This window comes from Anser brachyrhynchus, assembly GCF_964034855.1.
Source record: "Anser brachyrhynchus genome assembly, chromosome: 3".
Classification (NCBI taxonomy): Eukaryota; Metazoa; Chordata; class Aves; order Anseriformes; family Anatidae; genus Anser; species Anser brachyrhynchus.
The window spans coordinates 38,758,897-38,778,305 of record NC_137696.1 but is presented as its reverse complement, the minus strand read 5'-3'; the positions used below and the strand labels follow the sequence as shown (position 1 = coordinate 38,778,305).

Genomic DNA, 19,409 nt, shown 5'->3' with positions numbered 1-19,409 from the left:
TGCTTATTTGTGAGTTCTGTTTACTGAAGAATTTTAAATGTCTGTCAGTGTATTCACGCAGGCTGCAGCCCAAGATGGTAGTCATAGCATTGCCGTCAGACTATAAGGAGTTCAGACCTAGAAAACATAATGTTCTTAACTTCTATCAACCATCCCATTTATTGTCTATATTAATGGATGAATGAGATGCTAATTATCTGTTGAATAAGGGAATGTATGTCTCCTGTTAGTTTGTCTTATGGCTGTGAATGCAATGCATTGACAGCTGTTTGCATGTGCAGAGGTGGTATTCCAGAATCTAAATCAGCAAGAGACGATAAAGGAAAACAGACATGAGCATTGCTAATTTCTAATGAGTACTGCATCAGACTTCGTTAGCTGGAAGGTTTAACTAGTTCTGCATTCAGGCAAAAGAAGTTTAGTTTTATGTATACTACTGCTATCTATAGCATCTGAAGAGTTTTTTCCAAGAGCACTAAACAGTTGTGCTAAAATATATATCCAGTTTTCTTTTGTTAAACATCTTAATTCAAAAGCTTTCATATGCTTTGAAATATTTTTATGTATATACTTTTATTTTCAAGGATTCTTAGTATATGAACACTCCATAAAAACAAACATCTCAATAAACTGACATTTTTGTGCTTCTTTTAATCCAGCTTTTCTTTCTCGCATGTGCAGATACTCAAAAAAAAAAAAAAAAGTGGGTTAAAAATACGGCTCTCATTTTCTCCATTTCTAATGTCATCTTTCATATTCTGTCATCAATACTGGTATAAATTCTTTTTTTAATAAGCTTTCCACTTTTCAGACTAAAATGATCTTTTTCCCATGTCAAGGTTAAAAATAAATAAATAATGTTGTCATGTTTCTCTTAGCCTGCTCTAAGTAATATCACTAACTTTCAGCCTTCCAATGTCTCATTTATTTCAGGAATATTTGCAAAACTTATTCTTATTTTAAGAACATTTTATTGGATTAGTCTTAACTTTATGAGTTTCAGGCTATATAAGTGCTGCTACTTCTGTCCCTTGAAAGTTTCTCCTCCAGGTCAGTGACATAGTTTCTTTTCTGCCCTAGGATAACTGCTGAACGCATCATTAATTTTACTTTCTTATGAGTGTGTTAAGACTGCATAAGAACATAATTAATTTCAGTGAAGAGCAAATCATAAAATAGCCTGATTTAGATGAGTTGCTAGTTGGTGCGTCTTGGATGTCTTCCATGAAAAATATTCATGAGTATGTGTACTTTATTTCCCATCTCCCAAATTGATTCCAGCCTTACTTCTTCATAAGTTATGGTTAAATTCATGTACTCCATTAGGGTTCCATTTTATGTTCTGAAGAACTGTTTTGTGCTTTTGTTTTAAGAGTCCATGCATACAAACAGTTCAGTAATTTCTAAACAGAAAAGCAGCTAGTGTTTTAGTTCTTAGGTGACTGAGTTTTCTAAAATTCCTTCAGGACTTTATCATTCCATTTAAATAGTCTCGCTGAGTTTTTTTATGGTAAGTGACTTCTGTTAAAGCAAGATTAAAAACAAACAAAAAAGCCTGTATTTAAATTAAATGGATTATCAGTTCTGTCTTCAAACTTTCTGGGATTAGGCTAAAACATTTTTATGATTTTACAGTAGGTGAGATAGGCTCCTTGTGTCTTGAAGTACTGTCGCTGTCTCTGTGCAGGTAAGGGAATGAAAGGTGCAGAGCTGTTTAGGTTGCAGTGTGTTTGTCCTGCCTTAAGTTTCAGAGTTACAGAGTATTGTTTGTCATCTGATTTCATATTCACAAGTAGGATATATTTGTAGCAGCTAGAAACTCCATCTGGAAGGAGATCCCAACACACTAATGGATAATACTTGTAAATAACTGGTAGGAGTCCTCCAAATACGTTTATCAACATCTCCTGCTGGCCTTTTTGTAACTTCCAGCTTGGTTCCAAATAATGAGTTTTGAAATGCATTTGAGTAACTTTCTCCTTATGTTTGTATTAGCGCTTCTTTTATGCATGATATGATCCTTTTGTTGGAAGACTGAACTATCACCAGGCTTCTGTTGATACCAATAGCCATGTTCATAATTCATATGAAAAATACCGATGTGCTGTGTAGCACTACTGTCTCAAATCCAGTATGATCCCTTATCCTTGTAAATTTTATTAACTGGAACTGTTGGGAGTTCTTTGTGATCCAGACCTGTATTCTTTGCTTCCATTAGCATGAACTGGCCATAAAGATGAGAGCTGAACCTTAGGTTAACTCATGTGCCGTTTGAATACCAGTGACCAGCACAATGTACACTGGAGATTCTGATAAACCTCTCCCTCTTGTGGGGTATATAAGGAGGGATGGTAAAAAGTAAACGTGGAGTCAGTCTTGTAAGCAGAGGGAGTCTGCTGAAGTAGCCTACAAACTTGCAGTACATTCCCTTGCTGTGTATATGTAAAAGAAATAATTCTTAATGCTGCCATTGGAAAATTATCCCTCCTTTAATGCCTCAGCAAAGTCAGACCTTACAGGGAATACAAGCAAGAACATTCCTAACTAAGTACTCCTACGTGTGGTGCACTCAGGGAAGACTTACTTGTGCTAGCTTACCTTTATCATCTTCAGTCTGCAGCTCAGCTCTGCATCCATCATTTACGTGTTGCTCATTTGGTTAATGAAACTGGAGACAGCCTGCACCATAATCTCATTATTTCCTTTGCAGAAAGTTGGAGAGAAGCAGTTGCTAGCAAAAACAAATTTTCCCCAAAAGATGTCTGGAGTAAAGGGTGAATTCTGTTCTGAAGGACCAAATCTTCCACTAGCAACCTGAGTACATCTTCCGTTATTCTGGAAGATATATAACTTCAGCTTTGCCAGTTGCCAAGCTGTGCAGGAGTCTTTGTACTATTTAAAATCTGAGAAGCCCAGTATGTTACACTTAGTAGCTTCGTACAGGTTCATTATTTGATAATTTGTTTGCTTTTTTTCCCCTCCTTTTTTATTAATCCATCCCATGCCATTTACTTTGTCTTTTTCTACCTTTGTGTATGTCCACGCTTACCTTTTTAAGATTTAGGTGAAGCATCCCCAAGACTGAGAAAGGGATGAAGAAAGATTAGAAGGGCCAGTTCAGAGTGAGCTGTCTCTGAAACAAAAATAAAAGTGTACCAAATGCTCACTTCGCCTGTAATCATTACCATTAGCAAGAAAAGAGCATGAAGCCCCTAAACTAAATTTCTTATACTCTGTATTCTCACAGCCATTGAGCTGGAATGGCATAAGTAGTTTTCTATTGCCATTACTCAGCTGGTAACAGTTGTGCTGGGAAATACTTTTGAAATACTGTAGAAGCTGTAATAGCCAAGAGTACTGTCCAGCTTGAAGCTGATGTAGGGCTTTAGTAGCAGTTACTTAACGGGAAATGTTAACTTACTTTTTGTAAGTTGAATGCATTATCTGTACGTCGGACAGAAATTGAAGCATATGTATTTAGAGTGCATAAATACATTTGTCTGTGTTTAGCCCAGAAGTGGTCAAATGGAACCATATGCAGATTCAAAAAAACCTGGATTATCATCTCAGATATTTCTGAGCATATGTTCATAAACTCCAGTATATGTTTCTGTACTTACATATGCACACATTTCTGAGTAAAATAATCATAGGTTTTGAGTGGAGGTCTGGTGAAGAATGGAAAGACTCACAATATAACCCAGGTTTATTAGGTCTGGAACATTGTGTTAGCAAATTTTGGTTGTGTCCATTTTGAGATATGGGATTTTTTTTAGCTACATGAGATAAATATGGAAAATGTCTAATTTAAGTGCTTAGACACAAGAAGATAAGCTCTAAATTTCTTTTTTCTCTTAGCCAATGTTTTAAGGATTTTTTGTGAATTTCAGTCCAGTCTTTTCAGCCCTTGAAACTGTAAAAACTTGAACATCTACCTCTTTCATATGTAGCTGTTCCCTACCTTAAAGACTAGCTTAGGATAGTAAATTGTGTTGATAGAAATCTGCAATGATAATGCAGTCTTAAAGCACAAGTTAAAAGAACGAATGTTGATTTAGGCTTTCTTAGTAAAGAGAATGTTTGCTTCCTTGTATGGTATTTGCTTTATGGAAAAGAACATGGATTTGTTAAGATAGAAGATATCAATTCTTTCGCTCTGAGACTTGTTGGCTTATTTACTAGGCTGTGACATCTCTCTCCCTCTTTCCTCCCTCGTTATATTCCTATTAATGTTACATTAGCTGGACTGAGCTCTTCAGTGAAAGGCTTTGAAATGAGAATGTGAGATTAATTGGTTGCTGCAGTGCTTAAATGAGGGTAGATTACAATAGCATATCAAATGTGTTTTAGAAAATGGTTCTATAACAAAGCTCATAACTTCTTTGCTTTCCCATTGATTATTTCAATGTTGCTTACTTTGAAGAGTGAACTCAAAAAGGACGATAGGGAAACAAGTTTAAGTTAAACTGAAAACTATATGAAGTCTCCTGTTATACCTGTGCGTTTTCAAAATGAATCTTCAGAAGCATGGAGTCATAACTTCTCAAAATCAGAGTAGTTAGAGATGTTGGTAAAGCTGTTCCTTTCTGGATCATTAGAGGTGGGATGGATCTAATGTCTTTCTACATGGCCATTTTTTCTTTACAATGGTCTGACAAACCACTCGGAAATAAACTTTGTTTTCAATGGTAGGATTGATAATTGAAGTGATGCCAGGTAAGAATTACATTTTGGGTGAATAACGTAAAGCCCTTAGTCATTGCCTACTAAGTAGGAGTATTTTCAATGTTAATACATGGTAAATAATGAACAAACCTAAGGAAATCAGGAAAAAAGCTTGAAAATTGCCATGAAGAGAAGCAGCAATCATTAAAAAGCGAACTAGGGAAATAATGTGGTTTAATAACTTTTGTCTTTTAATGTAATCTGTTGGTAAAGGTGTTGAAAAGAGTTCCAGAGAACTTAGTAATTACATTACTGGTTTTGTTTGAAACATTGTAATGTGATTGCAAACAAGATAGAAGTCATTTTATAGACTGAATAAAAATCTTTCTCAGGCAAGTGACTTCAGTGCAAACTGTCACTTGACTGTCTCATCGTCTGTTTCCGTCCATTCCCTTTTCTTGCCCCTTTCGTACAAACTGAAAACAAAAGCATTCATTTTTTCAGTTTGCAAAGGAAGCCATTTGAGAATGAGGAGTCAACTGATGAACTGACATCTGCTCTAGTCTGAACATAAACCATTTGAATGCTTTCAGTGGATTAAAAGGAAAAGAAGAATAGATGATTGTCACCTGACCATCATCACTGAGAGACAGGTTTCCTGGAAAGCTACCTCAAGCCCATTAAGAAAAGAATTACTGTAGGGAACATCACAGGAAAACACCTAAAATGAGATCTAAAGGAGAGGTCTTTGTTATTAGGACAAAGGGAAAAATGGTTCTAATATTGCTACTGTGATGCCACCCCGAAAGGAAGCTATCTCTAGGGAAAGAAGATAAAACATCTTGACATCACAGGAGGAATATCTAGTACATTTGAGTGTTGTAGGATTAATTTAATAAATTTATTTACTTCTGTGATGACAAGTGGAATGGCTTTGGTTTATCAGAAGTTTTTCTCCTTAGACCAAGGGGAGTATATTACTAGAATGTATTTGGTAACATTAACTGGACATATGCGTTTCAAGTGAGAGGAAATCTGAATATTTCCGATCACATTGATAAGATGTATCTGGCCAGTGAGAGGCAAGGCAGAATTTACCATGACTTGGTAAACAGTGGGGATTCAAAGACATATCGATATGGGTTTTTTGCTTTGTTTTGAGCAGACTTTTTTCAACCTTACATATGTGAGTAGCTGTTTTTCCTAATTTTATGATTTTGTTCATAAACTTATTCATGTTTCCTGAACACTCCCACTTTTCTTGTTCTTTCAGCCCAAAATGCTGCACGCAGCAATTTTGAAGATGCTGGTTCTTGATGCTGAATCAGTCTATACCTTGACTTCTCATCCTATCTTGCTGCTTATAGCTAGGATAATCTTTGTGAATTCAAGACACAAACTTGCATCTCTTCAGGTAAGAAGCATGTGACCAATGATTATGACTGCCAGATACTCATTAATTGGTTCTCTTGTTCTTTTTTTCATACCTTATTAAGTCAGTATAGCTTCTTCCATTTCTTTTTCTGCAGCTCTGAGGTTCTTTCTTTTAAGAAACAATTCAGACAAAGTAATTACAGTTAAACAAAAGTATCACTTTCTTAAACTATTTTCTCACTGTCTTCTCCAGAAAAGAAGATCCTTTAATTATCTGTAAAAATTAGAAAATTGAATAGAAAGCAACTTTTAAAAAGGCACATACTTTGTAGCATTTTTGAAGGAGGGAAGGGGGCAGGACCGACACCTTAAATGCCCTATAAAATAATGCATCATACATGCACTGTGGCCTTTTTGACAAGCTTTGGGATATCATTAACTGCTACCATATGAATTCTAGATGCCAATAAAGTCCTCTTTTGCTTTTTTTATTGTCTTCAACCTCTCCTACAGGCATCCATGCGGAGATTGCCTTAATTCTCTGTTCTACAGAGATAATTATAATAGTACATTATAATCAGGGAGATATGAGTCTCTTCTTGAGAGGGTTTTTGACGTTACTTCCTTTGTAGTTTAGTAGCAGGACTCTTTGGAACTGGGTTACTTTTAACAGCAGCATCTTCTCTATTGCATTCCAGTTGAACAGAATTTGGCTGGAGATCAAAATGCCACATGGTCCCTTTTTATGCTTGGCTGACAACATCTATTCCCAGCTGTGTCTTTGTGATGAATTAAACTGTGTGGGAGATGTTGGCTGTACTGCATTTCTGGAAGCCAAGCTCTTCCATCGTTTTCCCTGTTATTCACAGATGAATGCTGTTGAATTTCAACAATTGGGTCAGTCAGGGAGGGAGAAAATGTACCTGGTATAGAGAATTCCCTTGCTGCCTCCCTCCAGACTGACATAATTGGGGGCTGCCTCCTACCAGTGGAGGTTCAATTACTTGTGGTTACATTAAGTTTGGATGGTAATCTAATGGCAGTAACTGATAAAAAGTACTTTTGTCAGCAGGTCAATGTAACAATTAAAGCTTAATTCATTCTTTCTCATTTCATCCAAATTCAAAGGAAAGTTTCATAATAACTTTGCTTTTTAAGTTTAGTGCAAATTAATTTAGAGTAGGATAAAACACCCTGAAATCTATTATCTAAAGCGTTAGTAAAGGCCCGTTATATTTAAAAAATGTTACTGTCTATAGCATATTAAACGTTTGACAGTAATCAAAAAGTATTCTTAACTTGGATTCCAAAAAATAACATTGCTAATTAAATACTATGCAGAGCTCAGGTGGCTTACCTGAAACTTTATAAACGCATTCTGTAGTTCTAAGATTTTTGAGTGGCAGGCATCAGGCCTCAGAAAATTGTAGCATTGAGCTGAGTACTCAGTTGCACGGGAGATAACTACTTCATTATATAAATTTACACTGAAGTCATTTGAAACTTACTTCAGTTGCCTTTAGGTTTCTAAGTAAGTGATGAAATACTGGGATTTGACCTTTTTCGCAAAGTCTTTTGATTGTGTGCTTTTATTCTATTCAGCTTGATATCAGAAATCATCTTTCATTGCATTTTGAAATAGATACTATTATTCTTTTTGATGGTTCCTTTCTAGGGACATTACAGTCAACTGCATGTGATTGGTTTAGATGATTTTACTTGAATTATGTTCAGCCTTTAGGTCTGATGGATGTAAGCATACTTGTATAAAAAGTTCAGAAGATAGGTGCCTTTGAACAGCACTTTTATGTCTGTTTTGACAAAAATGATTGGAGTGCTAACAGTAACAGAATAGCTAGTAATCATTAGAGCCTATGTAGAGGTATGCCCTACGTTCACAGATGATTATCTTAAGTATAATTTTGAGAATAGACTGTTATCCATGAGCTTTTCCATGCATTTCCATCTGGTGCAGATAGGCAGGGATAAGATAAGCTGGGGAGCTTATGTTTTGTGTATACAGCTTTCTAAAATGAATTATTTCCTAAGCTGTGATCTAGCTCTGCTGTAGAATGATTGCTTAGATCTGAAGTATTTGTCTTTCTCAGATTCCACATACAAACATTAATAATTTTAATTGTGATTGTAAGGCATTCTCATGAGCACTTCTCAGTCTCCTTCCTACCCTTAAATAAAGAGATACGAAAAGATTTGACTGAACAGGAAAAGTTGTATAGAAGGGCAACACCGGATGGCCAGAGATACTGTACTGGATGGCTTCCACATGAAAAGTGACTAAGTAGTCTAGGAGTCTTCAGACTGGAAAGATTACTGAAGAGTGAAATCATGGCTGTTTATTAAAATCATGAATATGACATGAAAGAAGAGAAGTAGGGAACAGCTTTTTATTTATTTATTTATTGTCTTTTTCTGTTACAAGAATTCGGAGTTATGAAAAACAAAGTAGCAAGTGGCTGGTCCAAAATAAGTACACACAGGTATTTCTTTTATCTCCTGTTCACAAAGTTTCTTACCAGATTGTGGTCATAAAGATTTGCTGGGTTCAGAGAACAGGTAGAGAAATTAACAGAAGCAAAGCCCATCAAACTCTGTTAGAGCATTGTAGAGCTGCTTGAATATCTTCATCTTTATGCTAGGTCACTGCCCACTTTTTACATAAGCCAGCTATTTTAGTTGGTTTTATTTTTTTCTAGAAATGACCATCTAGTAGATAAGTAAGTCTATATTTTAAAGCCACTTTTTCATAAAAAAAAAAAAATAAACCTGTATTTGTTGTTCACTTGAACTATCCTTATTTTCTTTCAGACATTACCTTGGTGGACTCTAAGATGTGTGAATATTCACCAGCAGTTGTTAGAGGAGAGATCACCTGAGCTATTTACTCTTGCCCAGACGTGTATAAAACAAAGTATGTTTCTAATTATGTGTTTTGCTTGCCCACAGCATCAATTTTAAAATATCTTTGTGGGATGGGAGTTTTTATGTAACTACAGAGAGTGGAGAAGGACGAGAATTGACTTAAATTGACATGGATTTCTGTGGCACATGCTGTTCTTGAGACTGTAAGATGAAGATGAGAATGTGATTGCAGGCAAAGGTTTTCTATTGATTTCCTATGCAGATTCAAGATTTGAGTTGGATATTTATTTCAAGAGCAATATTCCAACTCAGCTTTACTGTAAAGTATAAAAGAATATTAAACTTTTGTTTTTTCTTACTCTAATAGCGGTTCTGAGATAAAAGACTTTTTGAAGCTTTTTTTTTTTTTAATGGACATACCTTTTATACACTTGAGTGTGTGTTTATAAATGTGTGGAGGTTTGCTTTAAGCATAACAGACCTCCTCTGCTGGTATTTTACATGTAATTTTAAAATTCTCCTGGACTGTATCCTAATAGCTTTTCTTTTTCTTGGTTTGCAGTGGCAGAAGCAGAAGCTTTCTTCACAGGCAGTGAAGGCTGTCACTTAGCAGTTCAGTTCAATCTTGAGTGTGCCTATACATTTTTGTATTACTATGAGTACAAAAAAGCTAAACAATGCTTCAATACAGCCAAAAACATAACAAAACTGCAGATTAATCTGACAGGTAAGTTTGCTTGTACAGTCTGTGAAAGTTGATTGGTTGGACCAAACTAACTTGTTTTTTCTTTTTTTAACGTGTCCAAATAAAGAAATGTATTTTGAAAATTCTTGACTTCTTAAAGGTTTGTCTTAAGAATTAGCATAGCTTGGAAGAAGGAAGAGAAACATACCGTCCAGTTACAATGTCGTCCTTAACATGAGTGTCCGAGCAGCTGTAGTATTACAATCCTTCCTTGTTGTATTTCATCAGTCTATCAAATTCTAGGTCTAGTTGTGTCTGTTATAGGACTCCTAAAATTAGTTGGTGTGGTTGTGGTGGTGAATACATATTTGGGGTTGCTATACACTTACAAAGAAGTCTGCATGTTTATATGATGAAGTCATTTTATGCCACTAGTCTAGATCTGTTCCATGTAAGTTGCATTTAAAAGTCACTTTTGAAACTGTTGTCACCACAGAAAATAAGTAGAAAAGAAAACAGAAATATCAAGGATTCAATCAGTATAGAGATCTTAAAATTATCCTTTCAGAATCTATTCTCTGGAGTCCCAAAGATCAGATTGCTGCACTTGTAACTTTGTTTAAAATTCCATGTATAGATGTAGAAAGGTTTGGCCTGTCTGGTTCTGCTGAGTAAACAAAATGACACAAAATGCACAATTTTCTTGTGTGAGAGCTTTAGGTTCTGTCTGGGAAGAAATGGAAAAAAATGTGCATCCATTTTTTTCTATAAAATTGTTAGTAGAAAGGATCAAGGAAGTGAAACTTGCAGCCCCCTTATCAATTACACCACTGTAAAAAGGCTAGCTATTCCTTTATATTTAGATTGGAGCTATACCTGCTTCTGCTTATGTCCTTAACCAATTTAATATTTAATTAAAAATAAATTGGAATTGTTGTAGAACTCCATGCTCATTTACTCAAAGGTTCTAAAGATTAACTGAAAAATCTGTCAAGAAAATCTTGTGGCATAATATTTTGCATAACTATGATTGAATTGATTATATTTGATGGTATCTGTCTAAAACATAGGAAAAAAGGTGGGATCGATTGAAATATAATTAATTTAAATATGGAAATTATTCCTATATGTGACATACTGTATGTGTGACATTTGCTGCAAAATAGATAATATAAGCTGGTTTTGTTTAAAATTAACCCAATTTTTATTGTTTTTATTTAAAAGATCAGTGTCTGTGATGATGATCAGGCTATAAAAATTCAATAAACTAAGAATAGGTAAAATTGAAGTGCCGGATGGCTATGCAGCTGATATTCCTCAAGTTGCTTGAGGAGTATGTTCTTTTCTTTAAAAGAGATTATTCATCTAAAAACTAATTATCTCCATAAATCTAACCTAGGGAAAAGCTGGGTTTTGGAGGGGGAGGTGGGTGGCTGGTTGGGGGGTGAGAGGGTGCTATGGAATTATTTGCATTTTTAATGACTATACCAAGAGGTTACGCTAGTCCCAGAGAGAGATTACAATGATACAGTCTTAAAAGAATGTTGCTGTGAAATTCCTAAAAGTTCTGTGCCTTATCTCCATAAATATATTAGAATAGTTATGAAGGATGTCTAACCTGAAAGCCAGATGAAATGAACTGAACATGTGGGAATTGTTGGCATTCTAGACAAATTCATTTGACATGCATATTTTGGGTAAATGGAAGGAATGTTACATCATCAAAAATGACTTTGCTTTGCTGTAAAAATTCAGCCTCTATCAAAGATATTTTTATGGCTTTGGGAAGGAATTTCCATTTTAGGAAAAGATTTTGAGAGTTTTTCATTCTTCTGGGATTGTAATCCTTACTGACTAAAGATTTTATTACGGCATGGGAATTTATGCTGCTTTTATAAAGAACTTAGAACCAGTATTTTTTGCAAGTTATTTTAGAAATGCGTGAATAAATCATAGTTGTTCTTGGCTTGTGTATTTTTTAGTCCCAGTAATCCAGGTCTGTCCCGTATTCATCATTTATTGAAGAGCATCCTTATATCCCTCACAGCAAGTCACAATCACCAATAACTACAAAACAGTTGTCAGTGAAAGACTGTAGTCCTTCTCGCTTACAAATTTACTAAAATGAGCGGTGGTAATCCAAAATAAATTTAAAATGATCAGATATGAAGGATTAATAATGCTAAACCCTGAAATCCACATATTGTCCATTTACTGTTTTCATGCCCAGTAATGGGCACTTTTAATATAGGACAGAAAGTAAAATCTCTGATGTGTAGATTCCCTATTTCTTTGTGATTCTTTCTGGTGGTATAAAGCAAGCAAAATTTTCCCCCAACTTAAATACATAATAATCATTTTGATCTGGAAAATGTGTGTTTTCCTTGTAATACTAAGGAATTCTTTGCTTAAAAAAAAAAAGAAAGAAAGGTGGGGAGCTATCTCAGAGTGTGAAAGCATCGCAGCTTCTACTTGGTAGTGAGTAAAATTTAAAATTTGTCAGTAACAAACGTAGCTTTGTGAGTGCTTTTTTATCTGTTTAAGCAATAAGGCATAATAGGAAGTGAATTACAGCATAATGGGTTACAAGCATTATTAAAATTGAGAATTGAGTGGTACTGTGTAAAATTAGTATGAATCATTGCCTGGTCTCTATTCCTACCCTGACCGCCCCAATGCGATTGTAAGGTGCTATTTTTAGAACCATTTACTTTCCTTCATAAACTGTTAACACGGGACTTTCCCATTAAAAGGGGTGACTGGCAGAAAAGGAGTAATCAGTTTAATTACTCATTTCCCTAATGCTCTCCTTCCACCTCCTGGAAGAAAAAGGAGCGAGTGCTATTACAGCGTGTGTGCCAGACGATTCTTACTGACAGTGGCCTCATCCCTTGGCATTTGCCCACTGAACACACGAGCAGTCAATCGTCTTTATGTCAAAGTTCTCATGTACTGCAAATTTTCAAAACAATAATGAAATTAAAAACTTTTTATCTCAATTGGCTCTGCAAAAAGAACAGTGGGTCAGTATTCAGTTCTCCTTTTCCTTATATTTGATTTCACAGTTCACGTTACCAGAGCGTTGTATCATAGTAAACAAGCAAACCTCCAAATTTTGTAGTTTTTAGCTCTATTTTGGGAGTGGATAGGTCTCATTATTTTTAAGTTACTGTTCTGAAATTGTTTTGTGACTTCCCTGATTGCAGCGTGGAAACAGGTTGCTAATGGAAGTACAGCTATTTTTTTTCTTTTCTATTTGGTATAAATGTCAGTTGCTATCCTAAAAACTTATTAAAAGTTGTCTGAGTGTCTCATAAAGAACTGAAGAAAGAAATGTTAAGATGACTTTCACGTAGTGCATTTGAAATATTTAAAATATTTAAAATATTTAAAATATTTCAAATGTAGCTGTAAACTGTACAACTGTAGCTGTAAACTACAATTGCAAAAACATCATATCCATTAAAACTAGTTATATGAACTTCAGTAACAGCAAGCAAAGGTGTTTCCTTGAGAAGAATTTATTTGTAAACTATCTAGTTAGTGCAATAAAATGTAAAGGAAAAGATGCAAAACTGAAGGAAAATTCAAAATTTGTATTTCCTCCCAGTTTTTCTTCCATCATCCCACATTTGGTTCGGGCATCTAACTCATGTGCTTAAAAAAACGATGTAGCCCTAGGAAAAAAAGTGAACGGGCTTTGAAAAATACCGTCCATCTTGTGATCATATTTTCCCAAACGTTCTACCAATCCACAGAAGCATTCAGACACTGAACTGTTTCCATCTGGAAACTTTGTTGCTTTATAAGACATTAGGAGATTTTTATTTACCTAAATGTTTCCATGTTGTCAGTACCTTTTAGTGGGGAAATTGACTAATTGTTTGCAGTGTATTGCTTGTATTTTGCTGTAAGGAACTGGTGAAATTTGGCTGTTGTGGGTTTTCAAGAGGCAATATTGTGGGTTTTCAAGGGGCAATATTGTGGGTTGTAGGAAACTTACATAAGATGGGCTTTGCAAGACCTATCTAGTTGCGTTTATATATTTTTAATGTTTTTCTTTGAACATTGTAGTAAGCAGTGAGAATACACGTAGTTCATTGTAAGCAGATCAGTTAAACACCACTGATTTAAAGGTTAACTCAATGTGTTTCTCTTTTTGTTTTGCATTTTTTTTGTGAGCAAGTTTCTTGATGGGATGGGATCCCTTTCTATGATGGGATTACGGTTTTTTAGTGGTCACTAATATAAACTTGTATTAATTTTCTGTAGGTGCTTTGGGGAAGAGAACACGATTTCAGGAAAAATATGTAGCACAGCTTATAGTGGATGTCCAAAGAACAGATGAATTCCTCCTTCCTCATAGTGAACTAAGTCCAGCACCTACTCCTCTAGAAAACCTAACAATGGTATGTATTTGAGAGGAGATGTTTTTTAATTTCTTAAAATCTATTTGGGATTTTTAATTAATTAAAATACTTTTAAGATTTTCTTTGGTGTTTGCATGTGTGTGCAAGTGTGTGGTACCTAGATGAAACTTATGATTTTTGAAAGTTTTTGGAAAAGACGAGACAGATGTTTGTCCAAAGTGTAGGATGTGGTAAAACCACAGATAGCTGTCTCCAGACACGTTTCTCCATCCAAAGATGTGGCTTTGCAACTAAGAGCGTGTTTGCAAATATATTTTTCTGGAGTTTGTATTGATTTCTAGTGAATAAGAATAATAGTTAGGAAAACAGGTGAGAGACTGATTTTCAAGATAGCCTGGAAGGCGTCAAGGAAAAACACAGATGCCTGAGGGCTGACAGGCACATGTAGGAACAGTGTGAAGATGGAGCATTGGTCTACTTGCTTATACTGGTATGAATTACACAATTTGGCCTAACTGGTCTTAAGGGTGGATGTGATGACTTGAATTACAAATGGCTCAACAGCCACTGAACTGTTTTGGGGGGCGTTTTTCCCTTCACGAAGAGAAGTTCTAGTCAGGATTTAAAGTTATTTGGACTTTCTGAAGAGATCAGAGAGAAGCTGGGGCGTTATGGTCCGAGATCTATTCTTTAAGCTAGAGAATCATTATAAAAAGGTTTTGTCTTAACAGACTTCCATGTCATGCAGGGATCTTAAGCAAAAGAAATCGACAATAACTTTCTGCTTCCAAACTCTAGCAAACTCTAATCTACTATATCTACTCATTCTGAAAAGTAGAAATGTGGCACTAGGAATGATTTTAGTGTTTCTAAATCTAATCTTGTAATCTTCAAGGAGGGAGTTGAATTTTATGCGTATCTGAGTAACTGTTATACAACTCCATCATAAGTTACTCAGACTATTAAGAAGTTAGGCTTTCTGTTCTCATGGTCTACTATTGGAAAAAAAAAAATCAAAACCTTTTATTTGTGTGTTTTATATGTCGGAATCTCAAAAACATAGTATTGGTAGAACCATGTCCTTCTTTGAGGAAAATCAGAGGTATTTCAAATTCAAACATGTTATTAACCTTGTGTGGGTGTTCTGTCACAGATATTAGACCGGGCTTGGCTAAGTAGACTCCCCAGTCCAATTTTTTTATTCCATTTTCTAGTATGTCTTTATTGATAAATAATTATTAAAATACAACTTCTTAATGTCATTTGTCAACTTCGTGTAATTTTTTTAACAATGGATCCCAGTTTTTCTTTTGCAAGGTCTGGTCTCAAATTTGTCATCTCTGGATGTATCTTGAAGTTCTTAGGCAAAATTGGAGTTAATGCTATTTTCCATTTGCCAAAAGCTACTGGCAACCGCGTTGATTCTCCAAAGTTAGGCCAGGTGTTCGATGTATCTTGTAGACTTTTAAAAGACTACTTTTGAAAGTTGTATGGAAGCTAAGTCTTGAGAGTTGTTGAGAATCTTCGCAGATGATGCATGTGGAAAGCTAAAAGGCCTGTGATCTTGTTGAAAAGTAGTTATAGGGAAATTTGATTCCCATTTTCAGTGTTGTTATATAACATCTACCATTTGCAGATAAAGTAAAATACTCTGTCTGAAAATAGCAATTGTTCTGGATGAGAGGAAAATTTTTAAAGAGACTTACAAAACCTGTGAGTTTGTGTAAAGGCCAAGCTGTGGCTGGTCATAATTTCTGATTTTCATCTCCATTCATGGAGTTCTTAGTTCTAAATTTCTTCCCTTGTTGTTTTTCAGGAAGATGACTGAACAAGTTATTTTGTAATTAAATGGTCAGTAATTGCATTCCATTCAAAATAAAACCATTATAGCGATGTGACCAGTTATTAGACTGTTAGCTGGGTTGATGTCTGGCCAAGAGCTTCCTACTTTTGTCTGGTGCTGAGCAGATAAAATATCTCAGATTGTACTAAAATGCATTGCATTTGAGTTTGTAAATTCTGCTCGCAGGTCAACTTTCTTCAGAATCATTAAATGATCCACAAGTGCACATTTGGTTAAACTGACTATTCCTGTGAAAGGAAAACCTCAGGCTTGAGGTGATACATAAGGACTCTCGATATGAAATGGTATGTTTAAAAAAAAAAAAGAAAAAGAAAAAAGCACCACCACCAAAAGCATTTGATTAGTTTTAAGGTCATTAAAAATTACTTGTAATTTTATCATTTTCTGATGTTTGTTTTACCTTTACAAACGATTTTTTTCACATTGTAAAGGCATAAATTTCTTTGAAACTGTTTCTAGTTGAAAATGTATGTTATTCCTCCAACAGAACTGTGATTTAAATGATGATACAGTGCTTAATGAGATAAAATTAGCAGATGCTGATCAGTACCAGGTACCTGATTTGTGTGCAGAAGAGCTTGCTGTAATCCTTGGAATTTGGTAAGTTACTCCTTAATTACATAAAAAACAAACAAAACTCATACTATTCTTACGGTGGGGAAATAAGAAAGTGGTAATTGGCAGGAGTTTTTTTCCTTACTTATGTGATCTGGCTAAAAAACAAATCACGTTATACTTGAATTAAATTTTCAGTTTCCTCAGGGTGGACATTAATGTCCAGAACAGATTTTCAGAGATATTTCATTAATGGCTGTATGATTTTTTTTAATCCTTGAGAAAGCATCTTTGTGTCTCAGTTTAATCATCTTTTAAATGTCAAGTGGCAATTAGTTACCATATTGTGATCATACTTCGGCAAATTTTCAAAATATGTTTCAGAGTCTGCAATGGTCAGCTTCTTGTGACAGTCATCTGTGTCTTTGAAGGAAAACTCTTCCCCTCTATTCATTGCAATGGGAATACTTCAAGCTATTTCTCCCCTCTCTTATTTTTTCTTGCATAAAGTGAAGTGAGTCATTAGTAGAGAGAAAATTGTTACCTTTTGTAAGCATATTTCTCAGACTACAGCTTTTTGAAGGCTCAGACACTTGCTTGGCTATATAGTTTAAGTTAAATGTGAAGTTGCATGTCTCTGGTTTCAGCCTACCCACTATAGTCAGAAATTCACAAGTAGAGTATGTACCATGACTTTATATTTTCTTCATTTCTAAAGACTTGAACTTGCTTTCTTTTCAAGGCCACATCTAGATCCAATTCAGGGACAAAAGAGAGGAGTGAACAGTCAGTTCTAGCCTTTAAGTCTGATCCCCGTCTCTTGTCCTCCACTTCATGCAAGACATTTTCACGTGCACCTCATTTTCTAACACAGTATTGTCTTATATTCAGACTATAGTATCCTTCCACCGTCCAGAATGAAAATCTTATTCTGTATTGGTCTTCTTGTTTTCAAAGGATAGAATTTGACCCTGACTGGCAGCACAGTAGATTTCTTGACCACAGCATGTCATTTTGTAATCACCCCTGTCACGCTGTGAATAGTGGCTAGAAACTATCTTGACTGCTGTTTGTGTAAGTTTTAATCCAAGTGGCATGTAAATTAGGCAGGACTCAAAGCAAGAAGCTTGTTTAAAGAAGCTTGTTTAAGAAAGGAGAAGAGCCAAAAAAATTTTTTCTGTGTTGCTTCTCCATATATATGGTAATTGCCACTGAGTGGTATTCAGTGGGTGGGATAATATTAAATGTCTGAAGCTATTTGAGTCATAGATAGAGTCAAGATTTGATAGCCAGCCATGTTCTGGAAATGTTAGAATACATTTATTCCTACATTTATCTGTATCTGTGCAGTGACTCTGAAGGAAGCACAGACAACAGAGATTAAAGGCCTGAATTTTACATGGCTAAAGTTAGGTAAGATGGATCATGTACTTCATGATATATCAGATTGCAGCCTTCCTTGCACTTTATAGTGAGATCATGCTTTGTAGGTTGTATCAGAAGTGCAAGGCAACAGCAGGTAAACAACTGCTTTTATCTGTTTTGATAAGAGAGCTTTCACTCTTCCAAGCTGTTTAGTTAGAAGAGATTACATAAAAGTAACTGAGGAAGGCCAGGGCTTACACATGTTGTTCTGTGAAAGTAAAAGATGTGAAATAAAATCTTGGACAGCATTTATTGGTGGCAAAAGTTTTTCTGTTATATTGGTTTTGGCAGTCCGACCCATCTTCACAGAAGTATCATCTAAGTGCAAGTTTTTATTTTTATTATTTTTTGAATAAACCTATTACAGGTGCCGGACAGTATAATGATCTCACCATGGTTATTTTATGGCTGTTTAAAATCATTGCCACAAAGTATATTGCTGTGCACACAGCTGTGTGAAGAGATTCCGCTTGGGAAATGAACTTCCTGTCTTGCTCTTCGGAATACTCAAATTAAAAAGTCAATTGAAAAACCTTTGTAAAACTTTGAAAATGCTTGTAAAGTGATAAATTCATTGGGTTTGGATCTTTTTCATTAACAAAACCAACACAGCTGGTGAAACTGCATAGAAATATAGCAAATACTTATAAAAATAGATTTGTGAAGTCTGACTTATCTGTTCTTCACTTATCTCATGCTAGTTATCTGTAGTTTTAAGTAGATACTGGAGGAACTTGGATTTGCATTATCTGTACTTGCAGAGAGGTAATGCATCAGGAAACATAAACAAGCCAAAACTCATTAGTTGTCACCATCCATCTAACTCAGTACTGTCTTCAAGAGTGGCTTTAAGAAGATGCCTAAGGGTAAGTAAGAACAGGGCACACGTGTTGTTGCCTCTAAATGGTGATTTCATGAGCCTAATCTGGCTTGTTTATATAGCAGCCCTCAGTGGATCTCTTAAATACTCATAATCTTACTTTGAGTCCCTGTAAAATTTCTTACATCTGAAACATCCTTTGGCAAAGACCTCTGTCTACATATTTCATGTCAACTGCTCAAAAAAAACCCCCAACAACCCTTCCAGTTTTGTTTCTCAATAACTTCTTTTACTGACTTACTTCTTACTGGAAGAGATGATGAGCTGTCAGTCCCTAGCCACCCTCTGTTTTGCTAACAGTTTTGAGAACCTATGCGATGTACCTCCTTGGTGTTAATCCTAGCCTAATCACTCAGTCATTTTGCAGAAGTTATGTTTTTGTCTATAAGACTTAAAACATCATAATTCACTGTCATAAAATAATGATCGTTCTTGATGTCTGTTTCTGAACCTTTTCCAATACTGAATTACTGCTTTTGAAATGAAAGCTCCAAAATAGAACATACTATTCTTGGGTGTACAAAGGCTATACACCATATTTTATATGTGTTTGTTATGATGATGTACTTCATAAAATATATCCTCCTGTATTCTCTATTCCTTTCTTAATTCCTTACATTTTTTATTTGCCTTTTTGATTGCTGCCCGGTACTGGACTAATGTTTTCATGCAGCTGCAATGCTAAACAGGTGCTGAACAGAAATTCTCAAA

The 19,409-nt window shown here is 35.2% G+C and overlaps 1 protein-coding gene across 3 annotated transcripts in view; it reads left to right on the top strand.

The window, feature by feature from the left end:
• The window catches only part of TTC27 (tetratricopeptide repeat domain 27), a 113,298-nt gene that overhangs the window by 9,246 nt on the left and 84,643 nt on the right, over positions 1–19,409 (top strand). For all 3 annotated transcript variants that reach the window (XM_080588441.1, XM_080588440.1, XM_080588439.1), the window contains exons 4-8: positions 5,939–6,079; positions 8,866–8,968; positions 9,482–9,646; positions 13,877–14,013; positions 16,326–16,438. In XM_080588441.1, coding sequence (XP_080444567.1) covers positions 5,939–6,079; positions 8,866–8,968; positions 9,482–9,646; positions 13,877–14,013; positions 16,326–16,438 — 659 coding nt within the window. The remainder of the gene's footprint in view (positions 1–5,938; positions 6,080–8,865; positions 8,969–9,481; positions 9,647–13,876; positions 14,014–16,325; positions 16,439–19,409) is intronic.